The sequence below is a fragment of the Lolium rigidum genome, chromosome 7 (genome assembly GCF_022539505.1).
Source record: "Lolium rigidum isolate FL_2022 chromosome 7, APGP_CSIRO_Lrig_0.1, whole genome shotgun sequence".
In the NCBI taxonomy this organism is placed as follows: Eukaryota; Viridiplantae; Streptophyta; class Magnoliopsida; order Poales; family Poaceae; genus Lolium; species Lolium rigidum.
Genome location: NC_061514.1, coordinates 241,976,912 through 242,003,578, shown reverse-complemented (window position 1 = coordinate 242,003,578; position 26,667 = coordinate 241,976,912). Strand labels below are relative to the sequence as shown.

Here is a 26,667-nt window from a genome sequence, read left to right as displayed (position 1 = left end):
GGGATCGAAACCCCCAAAATAGGGAAACAGAGCCCTCCCACTAAGGAGAGCCGCGATCCGCCGCACCTCCATGGCCTGAAGGCCAGGCGGCCACCGACGGGGAGGTAGAGGAACCCTAATATTCTCAGGAGCGAAGGGGACCGCAAAATCGTATTTAGATATCTATAAGACATCTTAATTTAGACAAATCTAAAATATTATTTTATGAATAGAGGTAGTAGTACTATGTTTTTTTAGATGAAAGCAAGTACTATGTAAAACAGCACAAATTCGAAACACGGATTAAGAAAACAAACTGCAAATTCAAAAACTGTCCGGCCCTCTCAACGAATTACGGCCCGGCACGGCAAATCTTCACGGTTTCGCGGCCGCCACGCAAGAACCGGCCGGCCCAGACTCACCCGGCGCCTCCCCGACCCTAAAACCCTAAAACCACGTGAAGCCCTTCTTCTCTCCCCTTCATCTCCTCCCCCAAATTGCCGCCTCTCCTCCGCCAGTGAAGGGAAGGATGCCGCGGATCACCTCCGTGGAGAGCCCCGGCTGCCCGCCGCTGCGCGCCATCACCACCGACATCCTCGGCCTCGTCAAAGGTACGCCCGCCTTTCCCATCCTCGCCGCCCTCCATCCGCCGCCGCGGGCCGCTTACCGTTCCTTCTCCGTTTCTGCCCTCCCGCAGTCGTTGAGGCCCGCGCTAGGCCGGCGGGCGTCGCCAAGGTCGTCGAGACGTGGGGCGAGCCCGACGCCTCCAGGGCCATCCTCGTCGCCTCCCTCGCCGACCGCGCCGTCGACCCCGTGAGTCAACAGCGCACTTCTCTCTCTCCCACCAACCCTTGCTGTAATTGCGATTTGCCTGTTACTGTAATTACGTTCAGGGCCGTGCCTTTACACCGTTCCTTGTTTTTATTTTCCAGGTATTAGCTCTGGCAAGGAAGAACGGTGTGGTGAGTGGCCACTGCTCCTGATAGCCAATACGCTTACCATTGCGTGTGTCTTCCAGCTGGTTGCTCATTCGATATGTTTCTGTGTAGGTTGAGCTGCTAAATCCCCTGAATGGGGATTCTCTCGCTGTTGTCAAGCCCTCTGGGCAAGAGCAAACCGACGGAGCTGTGGAAAATGATCCCATAGTCGCACTTCACCTATTCAAAAAACACGCGCCAGACCTGTCCACGTAATTTCCATATGCTTACTTTTGTTCCCATTATAGATAGATAGGTTACTAGTACACCTTATTGGTATCCATGTCGAATCATTGACAAGCCCATCTCTCTTCTGCATTTGGTGATGCTGGCCAAACTGTATTTATCAAGCTGAGTGTTGCAGGCTAGGTACATTTCTTGCTTGTACCGAGAAGGGCAAGGCAACTGTGAGATCTGTCGCAAAGGAGAACACGGCGTCCGCCTCGGATGTTGGGCCCATCAAGCACATGGAATGTGTGCAGCACCGGTAAATTGCAGTTTTCTTCTCTGGATGCTGGTGAAAACTATGCAATGTTCGGAGGGTGAGTTGACAATAACCTTTGATATGCGATTATCTACTAATATGGTTAAGAAACTGCTGTTGTGCTGCAATCCTTCTTTTTTTTTCTGTTTGAAATGCGAAAGCCTTCCAGGAATTTTGTGGGGGTAGTAACAGTATTCCATTCATTTCAGGAATGGTATGGAAGTGAACTTGTGGGATATCACGTCTTGTAGTAAGATATGGTCTGCTAAATCTGTAAGCGGCTCATTGATTTTTCAATGTATTACCTGATGTTCTAGCAAACGTTCATCGACTAATCATTAGTTTTATTTTGATCTGAAGCCTCGAGGTAACAGCCTTGGTATATTCACCAAACCTTGGTTCACTGCTGGAACTTTCTTGTGCAAGGATGATCACCGTAAAATTGTAGCCTGCACAAATAATCATCAGGTACCATATACTCATCACTCTTTGCTGTTGTTATGCTAACAGAATTCCAAATTTAAATTTATTTGGATCAAAATTGGTCTAGATTTGTGTTACAATTTAAGAAACTGAACCGATTGGACAGGGTTTCATGTCTCTGACTGCACTGCTAGTTGATGTGGTTTTGTTTTGATGTCTGTTACATGTTCAGCTACGTGTAGTCCTCTCATAGCTCAGAAATAATGAAACTGTGTCGTCTGTTTAATTGGGTTGTTTTGACTTTATTGTATGCTAGGCAATGCATTAGATGTGTGCGACCATTTTGATCTGTAATAGTACATATTACTACACTGATGATGACTGCTCAACTTTATCATCAACTGATAATGCCCTTATTTCTGTTTGACAGGTTCGCTTATACGATACTTCTTCACAAAGAAGACCTGTTATTTCAGTTGATTTTAGGGAATCACCCATCAAGGCAGTTGCTGAGGATCCAGATGGACATACTGTCTATATTGGGACAGGAACAGGAGACCTCGCTTCCTTTGACATGAGAACAGGTATGATAAGCACACGGCGTGTAGTACTTTTTGCTGGCACTGAGTATGATGAAATAGGTTTAGTGCTCTTTCAAATGTTAAAAGCAGCTTAGTTACAACTATTTAAACTACTTAATGTTCAATGTTTGAACTGTGAAACATATGTCTTTGAAACTTCAATCCCATGCGTCACAACTCTGTTCCTTTTTAATCACCACATGTACTTCATGCTGTGGCGCCTTAGATAGGTAATAATGGTACTGAACTACTAATATAGTTCATTTCTTCATTTTTTCTAACCCACAGTTAATTAATGACATGCAATTGCAGCTAAGGGAATTGGTAGAGCTGAAATATTTCTACAATACTTGTAGATGGATTGAGGATTATGTGCTTATAACAATCCATGTACAATGCATGAGTAACTGCTATTTTACAGTCTTGTGCTTGATGATCACTTTATTTTTCCAGGAAAACTAGTCGGATGCTATGTTGGTAAATGCAGTGGCAGTATTAGATCGATAGTTAGGCATCCGGAGCTGCCTCTGATAGCATCATGTGGTGAGTAATAAACAGATCGGTTGATTTTAAATGTAATATACATGTTTACGGCCCCTCAGTTTTCCGTGTACGTTTACATGGTTGTGGCCTTCTGTGTGTGCATTTGTTTGTGTAACTCATGTTATTTGATTGGATCTCTGTAGGATTGGACAGCTACTTGCGAATCTGGGATACAAATACAAGACAGCCGCTTTCTGCAGTATGTTTAAAATTAATTTCACAGTATTCAAATCAAATATAGCTTGTGCTATGGTATTGCTTGTTGCAATAAATTGGTGCTATTATTTTCATATATTGCTCTATTTTTTTCTGGTGCATTTATATGAGTGTGTGTATGTAAATGTTTTTTTTGTTGTTATTGTGGAGCACATATCATTGATTGGCCAAATATTTAAGGACTTAATCACTACTCTTTATTATTATTAGTTAACAATAAATAGTACATCCTAAAATTGATTTCTGTAAGTGCATTTAAACTTGTCAATATAAATGATTTTTTGTTTTGTTTTTGTTGTTTGAGCTATCCTTTTGCTACTAGGTCCAGTGATTGTGCAACTGGCCAATGGTCATACACCACTGTTCTTCTATTTGGAACTGTCCGCTCATCCATAGTTTGGTAACAGGTCTATCTCAAGCAGCACCTCACAGCCGTGGTTATTGATTCACACTTCTCAACTGAAGGTTCGTATCTATTATTAGTAGCTATTTTGTGTTACGTACCCTGTATTCCGGTGTTGTTCTGACAAGAATGCTAATGACCCATGTTGACTCGTTAAATATCAATCTGAAAATTAAAATAATAGTTATGATTTCTAGCTTCTTTTAATACTGAACCCTTCTGACCCATATATATTCTTAAAATGGCATCCATTGTCATATAGCTTAACAGCATCTTGAATTATATCTTGAGGTTAAGTCTACTGTGCTAACACTACCGCTGTGTCCAGAATCTGAGGAGACTAAATCCAAGCAGCCAGATCCTTCAATGGTTGCTGAAGCTGCAATCAGAAGGGAAAAGAAGAAAAAGAAGAATATATATGTTGAAGAAGATGCTGAAGGTACTCAAGTTGTCGATGGTGATAACAATGATGGTGAAACAGTAAGAAAGGAGAAAAAGAAGAAGAAGAAAATGGTTGCAGAAGATGATGAAGGAATTCGAATAGCATGCCCTGATGACGCTGATGCTGAAGCAGTCAAAAAGGAGAAGAAGAAAAAGAAAAGTAGAAGGGTTGCAGAGGAAGAGGAAGGGACTCAGTTGGCTGACCCTGATGACAGTGATGCTGAAATGCATACCACAAAGAGAATAAAATCTGGCGAAAAAAGCAAGGGCACGAAAAAGAAAAGCAAGAAGCAACAAGTTGCCTAGACATTTCTCGTGCTGGATTATTCATCTCTGACCACGGTGATTGCCTTTAGTGAATCTGTAGAAGGATGGCTTTACAAGTTCGGTATGACTTGTTTGTATTTTTGTCTTGAAATATTTGCTTACTGTTTTGTGATATTACTATAAGCGTCTTAAAAATGGCCGGCATACTATCATCTGATTTTTGCATTCTCATGTTATTCTGTAATGAAATAACAAGTACCTAGTTGAGTGTGAACAATGTTGTTCTTGTTGGTGTAGTGAGATTAATGCAATTTATTCCTTGACATTTGAAGGTTGACCTTTTTTTTGAAAGAAAAGGTTCTGTGCCAGTAAGTAATAAGCAATGTACAAGGGTTTGTTCATCATATAAGATCTGGACTTCTGGAGTATGTTGTACATAATAAGAGGTTAAAAACCATTTCTATAACCCCATGGGATATGTACAAGGGTTTGTTCATCATATAAGATCTGGACTTCTGGAGTATGATGTACATAATAAGAGCTTAAAAACCATTTCCATAACTCCATGGGATTAGGGTACCAAAATTCATTTTTACATGCGAGCCTTTGCTCACCTATAAACTAGTAATAACTTAGATCTCCATACGGAAGCAAGCCATTTTTTTTGGCGATCTTCTTTGGTACAGCAATAATCACGTGACTGCCAAACAGCCCAACTGTGCTGGGTAACTTGCTGAATCAAACAGCTTCAGATCTCCATCCCAGCTTTCAGCTACGGCGACGTCATCGTTCCCAGCTCTGAGGATGAATTCATCAAAGTCGGCTAATGTTTTTAGTTGCGTGCTCAGTGAAGCTATTGTATTCTGGCAGTCTGCAAGTTTCCCTGCAGCACGAGCTAGCTCTTTTCCCTGTAGATAGTAAAGGGATTTCAGTTAACGTGCTCTTAATATTTTTTTTTGAACTTTTCATTACCAGATCTGGTTGTCATTAATAACATATGCCAACAATAATAATTACCCCAAAATTTACCTTTCTGATGTGCAGGTCTGCACTTGCCACAGAATTCACTTGTACTGGCTGATGACCAGGAGCTCTGCCAGAGAACATCTCTTTGAAGTTCTGACATTGTGCTTCTAATTCCGACGAGTGTGTCCTCTCTTTGAGAATTTGCTCCTCCAGCAGATCTGATCTTTTTGTGTAGCTCCTCTGTTTCATTGTCTTTGAGCTCAAACCTGTTCGTAATTTTGTTCTTCTGAGCTTCCGAGGCATCCAGTGCAGTTATGTAGGCTGATGCCAAGTTCTTCTGTGTCTCCAGTTTCATTTCTAACAGGCCGGCATTCTCCTTCAAAGTCTTGATCTCAGCTTGCGCCAACTTGAGCTGAGATTCCAATTCTGCAGTCACCGGCTTTTGTTTGTCTAGAGTCTCTTCAAGCATTTTAGCCTTCTCATTCAGGGCAACGATCTCTGAATTTGCAGTCTGGAGTTGAGATCTGAGCACATTTCTCTCTGCATCAAGTGCATCGAGATCGCGGCACCGCTTTGCGGATTCAGCAGACAAGGCCTTCTCTTGCTGAATTTTCAGCTCCAGGCTCTTTTGGAATGAAACAATTTCTTGTCCTGCCAACTCCAACTCAATCTCTGCACCCTTCAACTTCTCCTCCAGAGCTTTGATGCCACGGCATTTCTCTGTGAGCCGCACCGAGAACGCCTTCTCCTCCTCCAGTCTCCTTTCTAACAATGTGATCTTATCACTGAACTTTATGGCGTCGGACTGTGATGCCTCCAGCTGAATGTGCAGCTCTTTCTTATCCGACTCCAAGGCATCCATCTGCTGATATTTTGCTGCGAGCTCCAGCGTCAGCGCCTTTTCTGATTCCAGCCGTTCCTCCAGAATGCGTCCCTTGTCTAGCAAGCTCCCGATCTCGCCGTGGGCCAAATGAAGTCTACCCTCCAGCTCATTCCTCTTCGTCTCGGCGGCTTCCATTTCGGCCTCCATGGCATGCTTCTCGCCATTGACAAGATTCAGCTGTCTCTGCAGCCCAGCTGATCTCTCCTCTGCCACCATTGCCCGATGGCGGCAAGCCCTCAGCTCGCGCTGAGCCTCGTGCAGCGCCTTCTCCCTGTCAGCCTTCTCAGCCGTCAGCTTCCTGACCTTCTCCTCTAGCTTGACCAGCTGACCACAGGCGTCCTCGGCCTCTCTTTTCGACGTGGCGCCATCCGCCGAAGCGAGCTTCTCCATCTCAAGGAAGTCGTCCATCATGCCGATGTCAACTGCGGTTGCACTCCTTGTGTTGCTCTTCTCGCTCTTGAACTGATCGAGCTCGCTGACCAGAGCCGATGTCCATGAGTCCGAACAGTCCGACTGGCAGTCCGTCACCGACTCGGCGCAGAGGGAGCTCGGAGTGCGCCGTAGGTCGTTGCTGAAGGAGGGCCGCCGTGCGCTGGCCTGCAGCTTTCTGCACTCGGCTTCGAGCTTGGACGCCTTCCTGATGCTCTCTAGCTGCTGCTTGCTCGCCGTCTCCGCGGCCCTCCTGTTCAGCTCCTTCTCGATGGTCCTGAGCCCCAGTTCCTCCGTCTTGGCGATCAGCTGCGCCTTCAGAGCCGAGTTCTCCTTCTCCAGAGAGGCCAGCCTCGAGCTGACATCACCGTCAGTGCTCATTGAGCGCTCGGACTTGGCTTCGAGCTTCGCCTTGAGCTCGACGATCCGCAGCTCCAGGTCTGTCTTCTCGGACTCCCATTGCCGGGATTGCAGTGCCAGTGCGGCCTCGACTTTCTGGTCCTGCTCCTCCTTGGCTCGCCGGAGTTGCCGGACGCATTCCTTGAGGGCGCCATCCAGGTGGACGATCCTGTCCTCCAGTGTGGAGTTCTTGAGAGTTGCAGCATTTAGCTGCGTTTTGAGTAATGCCATCTCATTCTCGGCCTTCTCCCATCCTATATAGCACAAGAAATGCAAATTTGGTCAAGCAGAATTGCCTTGTAAATCATGCTCAAGCAAGTAGCATAGAATGAACACTAACTACCGTTTCTTCTCAATTTAAGCTCGTGGTTCAAATTTTTGGTGCAAATATAAGTACAGGAATGAATGACAATGGTACGAGTATTTTCCTGGACCTATTTATGACAGTTCTTTGTTCTGCTAGCACACTTCACCTCTCTTATTCACTCATGTTTATTTAAAGAGCATACCTAGAACAGCTTCCTCGGCAACTTTGGAATGCTGCTTTACAAGAGCATCTTTCGCGCGCATATCCAACACGGCGGACGACAGGCTCTCACTCAGCACCTTAACCTTCACATTGCTGTCGTCCTGCGCTTCCTTCGATGTGATCTCGAGCGACGGAGAAGATTTTGGGGAACTCTTCAGGGTATCCTAATCAAGAGAACAGTGTTAAACATTGTTGTTCCCTTAAAGAAAGAATCAGACATTGTTTACACTGACTTGGCTCATTTTTCAGCTTCTAGAGAGAATAATGTAGAAGCTTAGGACATCCCAGCACTCGTTCCTCACTGTTGCGTCAAAGATTTCTAGGGGTCGATGGAGAAAGACAGCCTTGGTCAAAAGACTGCAAGTGAGGACACAACCAAGTGGTACTGGTGCACATGAACAGAGCTGGAATCTTGATTGCTCCGTGCCAGCAAACATTATGAGCCATTTGTGTTGGGCCAAAGGTGATGGTGTAGCACATGGAGTGGCCACCCAAACAACTGCATCTTGCCCTTGTTGTAACCATAATGTTGGCAGAGAAAAGAGTGCCAACTAACACATCACCCTTAGTGTCCATGGATAGGTAGGCTTGTCCTGTTAGCCCTCCTGGTATAGAGACAATAGGACCCCTCCTCCATTCTCTGCTTCAGTTGGAGGCCTACTAGAATTGCCAGATAGCCATGAAGAATCGTCAAATGTTACCCACCAAAGTATGAATGAATCTTGCAGTCCATTATTGTCATGTGGCCGAGATGAATTGTGTGGCTGTACTAAGATGGTTGAGCTGTTGTTCGGAGGCTCTACTTCTACTAAGATGGTTGAGCTGTTGTGCCAGCAAAGTAAGATACTAAGTCCAAAACAGAATTGATGAAACATTAGAAATAGAAATTCATGTACTCCATAGAATGACAAGTATGATAAACTAGGGTGATGAACAATTTGGTTCTTTTATGCAGAGTTGCAGACGATCTCCGATCCAGCCTTGGGGGATCTCTATCTAGCTCTATCCGCTGTGGGACTTTGATTTAAGAGTTCATGTTGCAACTTGGTGATAGATTACCCACATTAGAGGCCCTACAGATCTGGCAATGGATGAAACCTCACATGCTTTGCCATGCCACATGGCCGCCTTAGTTTCTGTGAGGTGCACATGACATGATGATCTGTTAAGGGGAAGAAGGCGTGTAGGACTCTCAAAGTCAATAATCACCCATCAAAATGTCTGAACTTCCTTGTAAAACACTCCTAGACACTTGACAAGCATTATTATTCAGTATCAAATCTTTTCACTGTAGGTAGTTCAGTTTCCTTTTCTTGCTCTTTGGACCCGTAACAGTATGCTAAATGATGGGGAGCAAACATCATGAACAATGCAGAGCTGTCCCTAAAACTAAATCGAACATCTTAGTTATGTCACGTGGCCGGGCTATGGAAACAACGCAGAATAGTGTGCAGCATCAATGAAAGAAGAAGGATAGCGACATTTCTGTCTTCTCACCTGTTCGTCAGTGAAACTCTCGGATGGGCAGGAGGCGGAGCTCTCGGTTTCGGCGGGGGCGAGGGCCTTCTCCGAGATGGACTTCCGGCGCCACGGCCAGCTCCGGCGATCCATCCCTTGAGCTCCGTAGACTGTCCAATTCAATCTGCGCCCCTGTTCAGCAATCCAGTGAACAGTCCACGATCACACTAGACACCAAAAGGAGAACATGTTGCACTTTAATTAGTCCGGTTATTCAGGAATTACAATACTACAACAGTAGTACAGGAAAACCTCCAAGAACAGAAACTTCATTCAATCCAATGCATATATAAGATAATTCATGCATTTCAGCCTCAATTCAGATGTTCACTATTGGGTCTATTCCGAAGAATTTGCGAAGAATTTAAATCCAACAATTCACCGATGCAGAAAACGCGTATTAGAGCCATATTCAATCCAGTTCATCCGCATCAGAAAGAAAGGAGCAAGAACTACAAAATCATTCATGGATAAGAGCAACGAACACCACCACGAGGAGGAAGAAGAAGACACACGCTTCCGTCATTCAGAAGATAAACACTGCACCACTCGACACCAAAAGAAACCGAGTTGATCAAGAAACATCACAATTCAGAACCTCCTTTTCTCCACCGTAAATCACCGACTGAAGAGAAGTAAAGAAGAAAACAATCCAATTGCAGAGAGGCAACTTGAGGGAGGCCATGAAACTGGCGTGCCAAGAAATGGAGGAAAACGAAGCACGCACCTCCCAACGGCGGCAAGAGCCCGGAAGAGAGGAGCCGAGCCGCAAGAACCGCACCCTTTTCTCCCCGACCAGGCGACGACGGTGCGCGCGAGTCTATGGAGGCATGTCGCCTGCAGTTTTGCGCGCAAAGATTCGCTACTCATCCTACCTGGGCCTAACCTATTTAATAGTACTGCGAGCTCGGAGCGTACGTACAAACAGGGAATAGCGCAGGCGAGGAAAATAAAAATGAGAATTAGGTGTGGCCGTTCCGGAGGGAAGAAATGGAGCCTTCGTCTCCCTGGAATGTTTACACTAGCGATAATGGCGATGTGATTGATCGTGTTGGCAGTCGTGCGAACGAGTAGTACGCCGTAACCACTACCCGCTGAGCTTAATTAGAATGGCGAATCACAGTTGTAGTATAATCTCTTGTCTTTCTTGTGATTCATTCTGCTCCGCGATTTCACGGTGAAAGGAGTACAAGTTCTGCATTGACAAATCCGGCTCTGGACTGTATGGAGTGCAGGAATTAGGGAGCAGCATACCTGAACTAGTGATACGCCTGAAGAGAAAAGGAGTGATCTTGCCAGGCAAAGAGGATGGCCCCCGAAAATAGCATCCTGTACACTGATGCTGAGAGCGACCTGCTGTCTCGCACTGGACTGTACTGCTGTCTCGTAGTAGTGGCAACTATTACCACTAACTAGATTTAGATGTGCGCCTTGGCGCACAACCCCGTGAAACTCTGTATGGATGTACATTTTTTACATAATAGCGATAAAAATTAACTGACAGCATGATAATACATTTCTTAGTTTAACAAAATGATGTCTCTAGGTTGAAATTAGGATAAGTTACATGAAACTACAGAATATGTGAGCAATAACATGAACATGTACATAGGTAAAACCATTGCGTAGTTCAGAGGTTGTACCAGAAAACAAACATATAAATATATAATTAGATCCAAACAGATGAGGAGGTTAGTGGCAATGTGCAACCACCTTATAGTAAAAAGCTCTATGCATTATGCTTCCGTACAGATCAAAAACCAATAGAAAGAATCATATAAACCAAGAGAGGAGTAAAGGAATCAGCCTTTTGCCGAAATAAAGTTGCATGTGAACCTGGGCATTTGGTATTCTATTATCAAGTAATGTGTAACCCCTGGAACTTCATAAATTGCAAACCCAAAAAAAATATAGACACCACAAGTTATGACAGCACATTTACTTTTTTAAAAAATATATTAGCACATTTACTTAGTTAGCATCTGACCTAGTACACACATTATTTTGCAAGCCTCAAGTGAACGGGCGCTCTGGGCACCCAAAGTCCCAAACAACACCATGGGAAAAATAAAAAATCTTACAGCCATGAAGAAAAAGCTTAATACACAATAAGTACAACTGATGATGTCTTTACATATGTACAGATATAATTCACCTAATACCTGCTCAATAATAGACTTCACCTGGTATATGCACTAAAGTTTTGATCTCTCTCTCAAAAGCTCTGTGCAATGTACATATTGTCTAATAAACTTGCCTCACCTGATATACACGCTAACATTTTGATCTTTCTCTCAAAAAACTAAAACTCAACCTGTTTTCCTGAATCTGAAACAAGCATCATCATGAGATAAAACAGTATGGCTGAAAATTTAGATTATTGATGTTGCAAGCTACTAAAAAAGAGAGCGGAGTTCTGCAAGTTCCTCTGGAGAAAATATTAATAGGTGGTGATGAGACCTCCATAGCTCCGTCGGTAGCCGGAGATGCCAGCAAGCGGGACCTGGACAGGTAACTCTTCAACGTGTGCGGCTGAAAATCACAAACAAATTCAAATCTAAAACATCAATATTAAAAAGAGTCTGCAGTTGAAGACTAAAAACTGAACCACCAAATGCATTGGAACATATATGTTGATGGCGGCAATTTGATCTGACATTACAATACATCAACTTTTCAATTGCAGTTCAAACAATCAGGTATGAGATTCGAGAACAATGGGCGCATGGGGTTGTTTACTAACAAATGGTAATTCATTTGAATTGAGGAGATTCCTTCCCATCCTACTCCTTTTTTACGGTACCCTCCATAAATGGTGCTTTACTGGGCGCATGGGGTGCTTTATTATCATGTATTTGACAATACGAATACTAAATTAGAATAATATTCCTGTAAAAAATGCATTAACAACAATATACCATTTTTAAAAGCTCCTTCAAATAATCCATTTCTACACATGCAAGATGCATGAGGTGGTTTAATTGTTTTACCCTGCTACAAATAGATAAATTTGTGTATGAAAAACTCGTAGACTAATCTTATTTGTGTACATACTAAGAATCAGGGAACATACTGCAATACTAAATTTTCTCGAGGACATCATCCATGAAAGGAAGCAATCTCTGGAAATTTCATTGACAGAAAGCATGGTCAACCTGAGAATAAAGGTTGTAAACTTGAAACACATTGTGATGTTCCATTATCTCAATGTATTCAAATCAGAGAGGAAAAATATAACCATCAGTCAACTGTACCTTGTGATTGTTCCCAATATATTTGTGATGGAGAAACCAACTTAAGCCCGATATAGTAATAATGGAGAAATCGGCATAAGGCTGATACCACTGTATTTCCAAAGTTTATAGTAATCCCTCTCCTCAACAGTAAAACATTCACCGCGAACGCTTGAAATCCAAAATGACTGATTTTAAGTTCATAGCCCACTCAATGATTGGTCTAATGGAAGAACAGATAAAATGAGCCAAGTAGAAACGAAAGAAACATCTGAGAGCTAGGAAGACAAAGCAGCCCAAAATAAAAACACATCGAAACCCACGAAAAGACAAAGCAACCCAAACGAAAATGATGACCACCGACCGGGTGACAAAGGAAGAAAGAAATCCCTAAAGCGAGTGAGAAACATGTTGACAAAATTATTTTGCAACCAAAAATCTAGTATCTCGGTGTTATACTAAATATTTTCTCAAACAAAGATACTACGGATGGCCAGAACTTCACTAGCTGCATATATAAAAATCGCAGAAAACTGAACTTTCTGAAACATTTTCTATGAAATAGCATACCAATCAAGCAAGGGCCAAAGCGACAAACTTGCAAGTAAGAGCACAGACAACGTTGGCACCCATGAACTGGAAGTTGACGTGGATGAGAAAGCAGTCGAGCATCATACGCCAACCGTGTCCATGGACACATAACGGTCCCTCGCGGCCGCATCTCTGTCTCGCTGCTCAACCAATGGTTAAGACATCGCTCCAGCTACATCAAGGATTTTAATTTCCTGTGATTTGAGTTGTAGGAAGGTCATCGACGGTGAACTGACCTCTCCGCTCGGCCAGTGGTCAAATTTACAAAAAAGCGATATAAAGAATTGCCCATGTACATGAGCTATATTATTGCACCATTTAAATATAGCATCAATACACTGGTAAATAATTTTGCAAGTAAGTAATATGGAGATATGAATTTTGCTTGTGTTGTAGCATTTGAAAAAGCTAAATCAAATTCAGCTCAAAATAAAGGAATCTGGTATTCTGATAATGATGTAATATATGAAGAGCAGTTAAAACATACTATATGATTGATTCATGAAGCACTTCATGGGCACAAATTAAATATATAAATATGTATATATATAGTTCACGCTATTTAGAAAGTGCAATAGAAACTTTAGGAATATTCTCTCCTCAATCAGATAGGGATTAGGAGCTCGGTGTCTTCACATCAGCCGATGTTCATCTGCGTGCTGCTCCCCAAGCCAAGCACGTGGTCTTGATCGCTGCATCAACAGCTGCTGCACCACGCACCACACTCCTCATCTCGAACGTGTGATACTTTGGCAAAGCCCAAAATCACATGCGTTATTAGATTTGAAAAATATCATTACCAGGATTGCAGAACAATATGAAGTGTTGAACTTTTTCCTGGGACTAAGCTGCATAGTAAGTACCGAGCCTTATAATTTGGTCCATGGCAATATAAAAATACTGGAGAACGGTAACAAATGAGTAGCTCCCGTATACATTATTACCACACATTGTATTTTGCAAATGGATCATTGCACTGACCTTCACATATCGGTGAAGAATGTGAATTGCATGTAAGTAGCCATAAAGAGCTGCAGAAGCCACTTGCAAAGCTTATAACACTTGAAAATGTCAGATTTATCACATAAAATCCAAAATATACATTAACAATCAGTTCATTATTTAGAAAAAAAAGAAGCAACAAATAAGAATGCATATAATACAGTTTACCTTTACAATTAAGTAACCGTTGGAAAAAGGTTCTAGTCACAGGAAAACAGAAAACGTCATGCCAAATATGAGTTGCAATAGTAAAAATTAACACTGCATTAATATTTAAAAGCATGTTTATATTGTGATTTTCCACTAAACCAAAGCAAAAAAAAATTGGGACAAGATTTGTTGCCGTTTTGTTTACCGTATCTCCAAGTACTACCCATGCACACTGCTCGGCAGGATCATCAGCTAATCTGAACCTGCTAGTGCAGAACACAGATTTCATAAAACTTGTTTTCTTGTTGTGCTTGCTCGATCCAGCGAGAAAAAGAAGCATACACAATAGTAAAATTGGTGGGAGGTGTTATCATTTTAAAGAACAAGTGATTTGATTCCACAAAACACATTATGGAAGTTAGAAAAAGTCATATCTTGGTCAGATTCGGATCTGTATTTTGTAACAAGCTAAAAGTATCAACAACTCGTGGAAAAAAATCCATCTGGATAAGCTAGAGAATTTCTACTGGTCAAAAGTATGGTAACATCAATTCATCAAAATGGAATACTACCTTCAGTCTGCTCACCACCAAAACAACAACAAATAATTTGAGGAAAAGTCAGTGTTACAAAATTAAACCTTTGTGAATAGCTTAACCGAGTATTGCCATCATGATTTCAGAGAAATGTCCTCCCAACTTGTAGCATTGGTGCTATAGCAGTACCACGATCAATCTGGAAGCACCAAAGATTGTACATGCAAGTCAGCTCTCTTGAACTCCACCCAAGCCAGTAATCTGCAGGAAGACAATGATCTGCAAAAAAATGGAAGAAACGGTGAGATAAACAGAGATCAAAAAGAAAAAGTTCAGAGACCTAAAACACTTCCAGATAGGAAGTAGAGGAAAAGAACTTAGAAGACGAAATCTCAGGAGATAGAAATCAAATAGGAGGGACATAATAAGGAGCCAAACAAATCAGTGTGCCCTCTTGACCCGTGACCCAGTCTCATTTTTGCCAACGCTGCAGAGAGCACATGTGGATATTAGTCAAGCAACTGAAGGAACATGCATGTAACTGAAGTAACACGTTAAGTTCGTGAACACACCTAGGTCCAAGAGGCTTCGTGACCGACGGCAGTGTTTGCACTATATATTTGCACACCTGGGATAATTTTCTGTTTGCTTATTGCGAGGGCTCTGAAAATTCACATGAGGATCACATGTTTAAACTATCAAGATATATGAGCTCAACAACTGTTTGTATCCAGATTGACCTGCACACTGATCTCAGCAATGATCTAGTATGATGAATTGATGCTATATGAATCACAAGGATCTTGTCTTCCAACCTGGAGACAAAGGACAGAGGCAAAAGTTAATCATCCTTATATAGAGGCAAGCAGCAACAGTAAGCTAAATCCTGCATGGGAAGCACAACTCACCTATTTATGCAAGAGGGTAGCAAAACCAATGTCAGCTAGCAACAACTCTGTAACGCATGAAGAAATCTGTCACCTGCCATACCAATCTAGTAAGTACTTATGCACATGATAAGACCGTGAATGACCAACGTTGTCTTTCTGTTTGAATTACAGCAAAGAATGATGAATTTAGTATAGCAAATTATCCATTTGTGCAAATCAAGGAAAGAAAATTCATAAGCTTCAAGCGCATGTTGAATAGATGCATTCTTATTTTCGTTCAAAAAGTTGTCGGCTGGGGAATCCCGAATCCACAGTAAACTTGACTTGCAGAAGACATAACAAAAATGCGCTACTTCAGGCTTCTACACAACAACATTCTTTTGCTGCAAGAAGGTTCCTGAATATGGCACTATTCTTGTCAGTAAGTTTCGGCTGGATTATCTGATACTGTATCTCTCTGCCTCTGTTATATAACATAACTTTAAAACCAGAACAGGTATTAAGACCAACTATCAACTTCAGCTGTAGCTAGCAAAACATCAAGGAAGAATTGCAATTTGCAGGTAAAACCAGAACATGGATAACTATCATAAAGGTCGAATACAAATTTGAAAGCATACCATTTCAATGACTTTATTCAGCACGAGACCACCAAATGAGCGCCCACATTGAAGAATCAAGGCATCTTCAAGAAAAACCCTGCTTAAAACGACTGGTACCCTAACTATATACATGAAAAAAATTAGCATTTTATTTTCACCAAAGAGGAATTTACCAATGCAGAAATGCAGAATAAAATGTATGAAGCTTTCTCTGAATGCACAAACAGGAAAAAGGCAAAAGGGAATATTTACCATGCATTGAAGTAACATGATACAACATATTTGGCCTTGGAAGTACTTCCACACAGAAAATTGATCCATAAAATGGACCTTATATCTCGGATGAGAAGAAATCCAACAGGAGGCAGCCCATGATTGTATTCAGTACTGCAGCTAATTGTCCATGTTACAGCCTACGGAGAAATGCCATAACTCAATAAGAACAATGCCATCTAGAAGTATATACGAAGTTAGATTAGTGCTTGCAACAAACCCACTTGATGAGAATATCCACCGCAATATATGACTGCCATACGCGGCCAAAATTATGGAAAAAGAAATGGATGGTGACTTACTTGCATGTTACAGTCAATTTTAAAGACTCCCATGACTTGCACCATGCACCATCCTCTAGTAAAACACAGTAAGATTTGCTTTTCACCGCAAAACATAATTTTTATAGACCATACTAATGAAACCGTCCATAGAAATATGACTTTACATCTTCGTATCTATAGGGGTTCTTTCTACTTAGCATTTTTCAACTGTTTTAATCAACTATCTGGAACTCCTCGGTTCTAAAATCTGATTGCCATATCTAAAAAAGGCAGCTTTGTTGCTAATTGTACAGGCTTGGCAGAAAAAAAGATAGTTTAGCATATTCAAACTGAAGGGGAAAATAGTACAAGTTCAGTTCCTACTTTTACTTCGGAAACAAAATCTCCAGACATAAACATAAAGCTTTGTCATTTGTACACTGATTACTTAAAATAAACCATCGAGAATTCAATCAAAAGACTGCTTACATATGACTTTTCAGCAAAGCAAAGCTATCAACAACCATTACGTAAGGGCGTCTAAACCTCCCAAAGATATGAAATTACTACAAACCAGCGTGGGATTATTACACCCAAAAGAACATAGAACAAATAAAAAAAACAATGATGAGTATCTGTGAGAAGGAAGAGAGGCAAATTACCCTTGGTTGTTATCCTCGTTCATCTCTATGGCAGCGGCCTTCAGAGTCACCCTGTGACGCAGTCTGGAGGCAGCACATGGTACTCCATTGAAGATGCAGAGCAGGAGCACTGAACATGGATCTCAGCTGAAAATGAACTATTCAATATCATCTTGAATAGACCCAGCAAAAGTTCCTGCAGAGCACAACCCCCATAATTATAGAATTTATATGACTTGAGATATAAGAATTACAATCTTTGAAAAATACTCTCTGAAGAATACATCTCATGAAGTTCCTACAAACTGACATGGCGTTGTAATTAGGTAGATTCTACAAACTAAAAAACATGATTGTACTGTTACGAAGCCATTACAAAATAAATTAACACAAAATTTAACAGTGCCACAGTTTATGCTTGCTAAAGAATAAATCTAGCCACATAAACCATGAAAGTTCAGTGTGTGCCAAGCAGAGACAGCAACAAAACGTACATCAAATTACTTTTTTCCTAAACAAAGCTGCAACTTGCTGCATGAAACGGTGAGGGAGATAGGGAATGTGTTCTCACCACCAGGAAACAAGGAGGAGGAAGAGGTGCCCATGGGTGGACGGACACAGGCCGGAGTTGCACGGTCGCCAGAGCTCTACCAACGCCAATCCTTGGCGTCGCCTTCTAGTAGTATCATTTTGAGAACGACCTGCTTGAAAATTTGTCAAACAACTTGTAGGCACAATACATAGAATCTGCACAAACATATAAGATTTAGGGGGATTAAATAGACAGAGAGAGAGGAGGAACGCCACCAAACCTATCCTAGAACATACCATCAAATCGGAGGAGGTTGGAGCTCGGGAGGTTGACGTAGAGTCGAGGGCGTCGAGGAGGAGCCGTGCTCGACCTGGGGACTCGCCGCTCGACGCAGCCTGAAGGTCGGCGCGACAATGGGTCGCTGGAGGGCTCCTCCCGGCTCGTGGCGGTGGTGGGCGGGGCAGACCGGGCGTGCACCCATGGCCGGCGCGAGGCCGGCGCCCTGCTCGCGCCTTACGCGGTTCCCGCGCCAAGGACGGCGCCCCGCTCGGATGTGGTGGACGAACTCCCCGAGGTGCCACGCCACTGGAACCTCGTCCCTCCCGCGTTCTTGCAGCGCTTCGTCCGGAGGCCCGGGCAAGGGGCGGGGGCGATAGAGAGGACGGCGGCGCAAGAAGGGTGACGGGGGGAGAGGGAGGGACGCGGGAGCGTGAGGCAGCCCGCTAGGGTTTCCTCACCCGCGGGCACTGGCGAATAAGGGGAATGGAGCCTCTCCTCGATCCATTTTCCTTTCCTCTCTCGACCCAATACTTGCCTGACACGTGGCCTAATCCTTGGCTGGAAACGAAACGAGGCAACCGGCCAGCCCGTGCTCGCCTGGTGGCGTGCGTGGATGCCCTGGGAGTCCCCCGTTGGGGGGCATCTATTATAGGTTAGATTCTCTACAAGGGTACACATATCACAAATTAATTTGAATCGGATGCTGACACAGTTGTGATCAGGTTGGCACCTTGAGTGATTCTGAAACTGACATGGACGAGAAATTACGTCGAAAAGTATAGGGTCACCATCGAGTCGTCGTTTTCACGTTCCTTTCCTTTGTGGTAAGTAAGGAGACAATTAGTTTAAAGGCGTACGAATTAGTCTTCTAATTGTCCTTGTGAGCATCCCAACTAATGACGAAAATAGTTGACATGTCTTGGCTGCCAACCATTCAGTCACGTCAACAAGATTGAGGTTTTGTATTGCCTAAGAATGCTACGGAGTAGTATTTGTTTCGGTAGTAGAGGCGTTCTACTAAAGATAATCTTGCCAAACGCAACTGGCATGGAAGTAAAAAGTGTGTCTTCTGTCATCAGGACGAGACTATTAAACACTTATTCTTCCAATGTAAGTTTGCTAGGTCTATATGGTCAGCTGTCCAAATAGGGTCTACCTTATACCCACCTCGTAATGTTGCCAATTTATTTGGTAACTGACTCAATGGCGTGGATGTTAAGTTTAAACGTCTTATTAGGATGGGAGCGATTGCAATAATTTGGTCGCTATGGCTGTGTAGAAATGACAAGATTTTCAATAACATCTCTTCTTCTTTTCTACAGGTCATCTACCGGTGCACTCGCTATGCTTCGTTCATGGATACCTCTGCAGCGACTGGAGCACCGGGACCTCTTTACGGAGGTGTCTTCACGATTGGAGGATACGGCGAGGGATATTTTCTCCCAACATGGGTGGCAGCGTGACTTCTGGCTAGATCCTTCTAGCTAGTCTTTTTATTGCTCTATGAACTCTGTTATATCTTTGAACACCATTTGTGGATTTGTAACGGATCTTTATGTGGCTGTGTGCATCTTAGTTATGCAGAGGCCGGGTATATTGCGCAAGTAATAAAATGCCCATTTTCGAAAAAAAAGTAGAGGCGTTCAATTGAAGGTTTCCTCAATAAGAACTTATAATGTTGGCTTAGAAACTCCAGTCCTTGTACCCTCCCTAGTTAAAAAGAGCTGTCGATAGATACAGTTGATGCCTTGCTTCATGGCTATAATGGCATGTCTTCAGCAACGTAAATAGTAGTACAATGAAACGGTGATACTACCCAATCAAATTAAGGTGGATTAAGCTGTGTTGTACTACTTGTATTTTATCAGCTTGAAAATCTTTTAAATCGCGTCCTGCTGCTAACCGATGAATCCACCGGGAGCCAACAGCTTCACCCCTTCGCGCTATGAATACAAACTCTAATTACTATATGTTGATTTTTCTATGTGTTTGGTCAAATTTTGCAGGGTTTAACTTTGACCAAAATTAGGCGCAATACATTATCTGAAGGAGGGCTTGCGTATGAGAGGTTGTGAAAACAGAATTTCTAGGTGGCACTCCGCCATGCCCGTAAGCTGTAACGCGGTGGAAGGCCTGGATCTTTTTGATTAAAGTGAAGGAAAAGTGGAAATGCGTCTATTCCTTTTCTTTTGACAGCGGGCACGTCTTTTCCGCGATATAGTTACGCCTTGGCACTGTGGCTTAAAGTAAAATTATGGAAAATACTTCGTTGGTATTTACAGGTATATATGATTTGGTATCTATGTTAATTTTGTTCGACTACCTTCAGAAAATACAAGATTGTGTCATGAAAGAATTTTTTTTAAAGATCTCGAAGATTTTCTCATTTCATTTAGACTTTATAATCTAATTGCTGGAGACAGCTTATGTATCTTTACCATGTACTATTCGGTACTATAAATACATTATGGTATTGATTGTAAAAATAAGCTATGATACACTCGACATAGAATGAGAATACAATCTTATACTTATGTCTAATTTTCAGATTGAACATGATCAATTGATCATACGTAGAAACATTGACCGTAATTCCCGGATGAGTTTTGCCATTAACTTCAACCGACTGGTTTGCCGGAACTAACGAGATCCACCTTAAACTGCTGAACTAAACTACTCGAAACCGCTAGGATAATAATCGACTTGAATTCTGAACGTGGAATGTACAGACCAGCATGTCATGCACCAAAGTCTGAATGTTATCCTGCATACTTGCAGAGTCCGATCTAATCGGGCGAATAATTGCGAGTGATGTGGCGGCCGGCCGTATTATTGATGCGGGTTATCTGTCGTGACATTGACTTCTGGCACGAGGGAGGCGTACGTACGTCACCACTGTTTTGGTTCGGCTGCAGTTCGATTATTGGCTGTGACGTGGCATGGCCTGATAATTATTCCGTTGTGTGCTATAGTGATCGTAATTGTTTCCCTAAAACAAAATCAGTTCTTTTTTTTTCTTTGACAGAAAACAAAATCTGTTGATGAGCGTCAAGAAGATAAAGAGACGATTATACGAACCACCATTGTCGAATACCTAGCATCCGTGACAAAAATTGCAAGGATGCTCCTCCTCTTGATAACCATAATAGAAATTTCAAAATCAATCTGGCGAATCAAGATCTTTCAACACCACCATTGAGGAACAAAAATCAATTATTGTAAACTATGTCATATTAATTAACAAAGAGGTGAAAAAGATGGTTACCAAACCCTAACCTAATATCTTAAAACACTACTTTTATTAGATATCCATCTTATAGATCAGGTCTCCCACCTCCCCTGCTCTCTATGTCGAAGAGGCCGGCTAGAGGAGAGAAAAGCAACTTGTGAAAGAGGAAGGGGAGTAGGCGGCAGCTAAGTTCAGAGTTATGGTTCATTCCCTAGAAGAGACGCTTGATGCTACTCTCTCTCCGTACGGATTTATAAGACGTTGAAGCATTTTTTTTCGGTTCACTCATACTTGTTTGTATCTAATCTATTTTTAGTGTGTAGGTTCCCTCATTTTGTTTTGTATCTAATCTACTTTAAAACTATCTAAAACATTTTAGGGCATGTGTAATGGTTGATAAGACTGTCTTATCTTAGTCTTGCCACGTAATCTAGATATAACAATAAAACATGATGTACAATAGATTGTTTTTAATCTTATGTTTAGTACCGAGACATTCTAAATTTGTGGTGAGAGAGATTGTGCTAAGAGATAAGAGATGATCTCTTAGCTAAGAGAAGGCAAGTCTTTTTTTTTATCTTTCTTTTTCCTCCACCTCAACGATTATCCTACGTGGCACTGTTAAGATATTACCATTGTACATGCTCTTATATTAGTAAACGAAAGGAGGAGTATATCATACTAGCTTCTTTTCGTAGAGAAAAACAAAATCACTCATCATGTTTCCCCCGACAAACAGACCATATTCGGCAAGTGGAAGACTGCAAATTTTGTCATCGTCCTTGATCCTCTGCTCTACTAGTGCGTCTTCGGTAAAAGCTCTAGCCTAGTTCTGATTATTTTATTACTAGCGAGCTACAGTTGTGATCAGCTGACGGAGACAATTTATAACACCCAAAACTAATGAAATTAACATGGACGGTCTTCTTTTCTTTTGCCAGGAAAATAAGACAAATAATCGACGCAGAGGCAAATCTAATAATGTAAATAAAGAAAAACCCTGCCGCAAATTTGAGGCATGGATATGCCATACTACCGAGCAGAGATGTCTACATACTCCATGATTGTTTTTCCCGAGTACATCGGAAACCCATCTTGGCTCCTGGGTCCATATACACACGGTACACGGACCAACCAAGCCGAGACAGATTGATGCGTACCTGTGTATTCGATCATGTATTAGTCTACGCATGCGCATTTTTGAACGGTGGTCATGTAACGGTTAGAGCCTCATTGATTGCTACGGCCAGTCAGTTGATATCTCGGTACAAAAATTTCACCGACGTCCTAGACCAACGTCCAGTGTATTGGACCGGCGAAGCACAAAAGGCTCTCGCGTTGGCAACACGCACGTGTCAGGTAAAGACAAGCCCAGATGGAGGAAATTGCACAAATCACCACCTTTTGCTGTCTTTGTTACGCAAAACACCACCTTTACATGTTTGTTGCAGATATCACCACCTTTTGATGTATTGTGTTGCACAGAGGTCCAAATCTGATATTGGAGTCAGATTAAGCTAATTAACTTCATATTTGACAGCTGGCCCCATGAAACAGAGATGATGTGGCGTCCACTATGTCATCTAGTGTGTTTTAAAACTTTTTTAAAAAAGAAAATCCAATAATTAAAACAATATTAAAGAATAATTCTGGGAAAGTTTGAAACGAATCTAACATGCCGTATGAAATTTATGTCAATTTTTTTAGATCCGATCAGTGTTTGATGAAATTTTCAAAAATTCAAAAAATATGAGAAAATATTCACGTGTATGTTCGAATATTCTATGTTGGCCCACTAAATTTTCGGCATGAAAGAACATTTTTTGTGACTTGAGTAAAAAGGATAAAAAAGTGTCTTGTCTGTAATGAAAATATAGCGTCGCAATTTGCGTTTTTAACAAGGAACACAATTTTTTTCTTCCATAACGAAACTTTTATGGGCCAACATAGGATGCCTGGATGTACACGCACATATATTTTTTAGAATTTTTAAACATTTTAAAATATGTTATTTTATATTTTTTCTAATAGATCCAAATGCACCTATGAGCCAAAAAAGTCATGTCCGAAAAGCTAGCATCAATAATTAGGTTCAAACGCTATCGTCTGACCCTAGATATGTGAATATGAAGGACCTTTAACTTCATCTTCTCCCTGATTTACTTCTCTAAATTATGTCATTATTTTTCAAATTATTCAGGTCATGTTGTTTTAATTGCTAGAATATTTACATTGTTTTTTTTGAAAATTTCATCAAATGTTGACCGAATCTACAAATGTGACACAAATTTTTGACAGCATGTTAGATTCGTTTCAAACTTTCCTACAATTATTCTTTAATGTTGTTTTAATTATTGGATTTTCTTTTTAAAAAAAGTTTGAAAACACACTAGATGACATAGTGGACGCCACATCATCTCTGTTTTATGGGGCCAACTGTTAAATTTGAAATTAATTAGCTTAATCTGACTCCAATACCAGATTTGGACCTCTGTGCAACACATTACATCAAAAGGTGGTGATCTCTGCAACAAACATGTAAAGGTGGTGTTTTGCGCAACGAAGACAGCAAATGGTGGTGGTTTGTGCAATTTCCTCGCCCAGATGTCCCGATTCGGGGCATAGCTGCTAGCCTGGTCCCATTAGAGCATCTCTAGTAGATCTCGAACTCGCGATGGAAACTGAAAACTTCGGTGGTTATACGGGTTCGGGTTGAAAATAGATTAGAACGGAGCCCGAACTCACGTCTGGCCCGTATAACGAGTTCGGGCTCCCGAGAAATCGAACGGCCGCCCCGTATTAGGTCACGGAGGGGAGTTCGGTTTAAACCCTACTCCCCTCCGCCGCTTCCAATTCCTCCGCCGCCGCCTATCTTGTTTTACGGCGAGCAATCGAGCAGCTCCCAGCCACCGACCCACCCTCCTCGTCGGCGCAATGGCCTCCCGTGGCGGCTCAGCAGGCCGTGGCGCCAGATTTGGCGGCAGGGACTTGCCGCCGCGTCCCCCGTGTTCCGCACCGACGCGGAACAGCGGGAATGGAACAAGTCGGAGGGCGCGCGCAAGCGCAGCGCCCACCGGTGGACGAACTGGGGGCTCACGCCCCCAGGGAAGCTGGCCAGGTCGGCAACGCCGGTGAGGGGTCCTCGTCCGGCGGCTCAAGCCGCGCACCGCGGCTCCCCATCGCGAACAACATGGATGACGACGCCCTCGTCTCCGCGCGGTCGCCCACCATCTCAGCGGGCAACTACGTCCACGGCAGCGACGAGGAGGAGGCCGTGCTTGCTTAGACGAAGGCCATCAGCGAGGCGGAGGCCCGCACTCGCTTCTGCCGGGAGGAGGCGGACGCCGTCCGCCAGGTGCGAGAGTACGAGGCGGCCCGCCGGGAGGAGCGCGTCCGCCGCGTCAGTCGAGCTTGACGACGATGAGGAGTGAAGCTCCTCCACGACAGCGTCGACGCCGTATGCCGCCGAGACGGTCTGCCACCACCGGCACCGCCGCGCGAATAGGCCACTATTTTAGGCCGCATTTTGCTTAACTAAGTAACGCTCGCCGGTGTATAAAAGTTTATCGGCCCGTAAACACGAGTTCGGTGAACTAAACTTGCATTTTTCAGTTCACGTGTTTACGGGTTCTGCTAGAGATGCTCTTACAAGTTGAGTGCTGCCGCCATCTACGATTTTCTCCAACGAAGAAGCCCCCAAGATCCATGGCGTCCTCTTCCTCCTCCTAAGCTGCTCCTAAGAATAATACCCCACTCCATCTCATCCCGTGCTCAAGTCCCAAAGTGTGGCAACATGGTGCTCACCAAGATCGCGTCCACGGGCACCAGACCTGCATCAAGTACTACAAATGCCCATTCTTCAGAGTAAGTTCATCCCACCCGCACATACACTCTTCTTTAATCGAGATTTATGCAAGCACGACGTGCTCGATCTCTAGCTTTATTCATTCTGATTGATCCACGCAGAGCTGGCGGTGCACTTTCTTTGAGTAGAGAGAGAGATATACGCCGGGGTGCTAGCGGCAAACCGGAGGAAATCTTGCTGCGGCTGCTGCCCCAGCACAGCAAGCAGTCGGCCATGCCGCTCCAACGATCAACAACCAAGATCTACAATGAGTGAATCTATTCGTGTCCCTGACAAACACAATGGGGATTCTGTTTGTGCTGGCTCTGCTTCTCGTGCAGATCATGCGTCAAGAAACAAGTGGAGTACGTAGTCGCCTACAGCCAGTTGCTATCTCTGTAGATTGAATTGTGTGACTGCCCGCCAGAGACCGTCAGAGTGCCCACTCGCCGGAGTCTGCGCCTGCTCGAATCGCCGGTGGGATGTCGGAGGGTGCGCTACAATCTCTGCTCGGGAGCGACGCGAAGTTTCAAGCCGTCAGATCCGGGAGACACGCGTCGATGCCCAGTGCCCACACAACAGAAACCTGGACCTATGGTCTACGATGCCGCCACCGAACTGTACCGCGGATGCAAATCTTCCACTGTAGGGCATCTCCAACCGGGCGACCCATCCCGCGCCCGCGCGTCCGGATGGGTCCAGCCGGACAAAAATTTGGTCCAACGCGGGGACGCACCGCAAAAGCGGACGGCCGCGGCGTCCGGAACGACGCAAACCCGGCCCAAATCTGGGCCGGGTTTGCGTGGCCGCGGATGGCACGCGGCGTCCTCGCGTGTCCGCTTGTCCGCGTGACTGGCCCACCTGTCGGTGCCCCAATCCTATTAAATATGGACTGGGGAAGGGGACTGTCCCTATCCAGTCCCCACTTTCCACTCCGGCCGCACGCGCGAGCTCGAAGCTGTGGTGACCCTGCATACCACTGCATGTTGTAGTATGCCAGTCGTTGATATAACATTCATGAAGTACCATTCCGCAAATATTACATCCCTCAGAGTAGTACAACAGAACATAGCAGGTCCATAACTCATTCATTTATTATTACAAATATCATACACATGTCGTCTCGGAGCTCCTCTCGGGTCCTAAGAGGAATACTCCTGGGTTCGAGGCGAACCCAACTTAGCTTACAATATAAGAGTCCCATTAAGTTATACATTTATTTCTTCGAGCAGCTAAATACTAAGAGTTCGGGCTGCTCGGCTACTACTACTACTCGAGATGTTTAGGCTTGATCTCCTCCGGAAGCCTCCCCGGTTCCGTAGACGATGAGGTAGTCTATGCCCTCGATACCTCCAGAGAGGTCTGGTTCTTCATAGCCGATGATCTCGGCTCCTTCATTGTTGTCGTAGTCCTCCTCCGGACGATTCGGACAATCTAAGCATGGGATTTAAGAGTGGTATGAGTACGAGCGTACTCAACAAGTTCATTATAGATAAGAGGTGTTTAATGCACTAGCTACGATATTAGACCGGAAAGTCTAATACCAATGCAAGTTTTGGTAAAC

At 43.4% G+C, this 26,667-nt stretch overlaps 2 protein-coding genes across 2 annotated transcripts; one reads left to right on the top strand and one right to left on the bottom strand.

The window, feature by feature from the left end:
* Positions 1–483: 483 nt before the first annotated feature.
* Positions 484–4,718, top strand: LOC124670775 (WD repeat-containing protein 74). Its single transcript, XM_047207251.1, is given in 13 exon segments — positions 484–590; positions 677–792; positions 912–941; positions 1,029–1,168; positions 1,321–1,408; positions 1,410–1,498; positions 1,650–1,713; positions 1,801–1,908; positions 2,294–2,447; positions 2,898–2,987; positions 3,131–3,186; positions 3,611–3,668; positions 3,935–4,718. Coding segments are annotated over 13 exon segments (1,494 nt in total). The 5' UTR covers positions 484–508; the 3' UTR covers positions 4,354–4,718.
* A 33-nt stretch (positions 4,719–4,751) lies between these two features.
* On the bottom strand, positions 4,752–9,937 carry LOC124670774 (filament-like plant protein 3). Its single transcript, XM_047207250.1, is given in 6 exon segments — positions 4,752–5,222; positions 5,344–5,502; positions 5,504–7,245; positions 7,501–7,684; positions 9,018–9,205; positions 9,766–9,937. Coding segments are annotated over 5 exon segments (2,415 nt in total). The 5' UTR covers positions 9,132–9,205; positions 9,766–9,937; the 3' UTR covers positions 4,752–5,006.
* Positions 9,938–26,667: the final 16,730 nt, after the last annotated feature.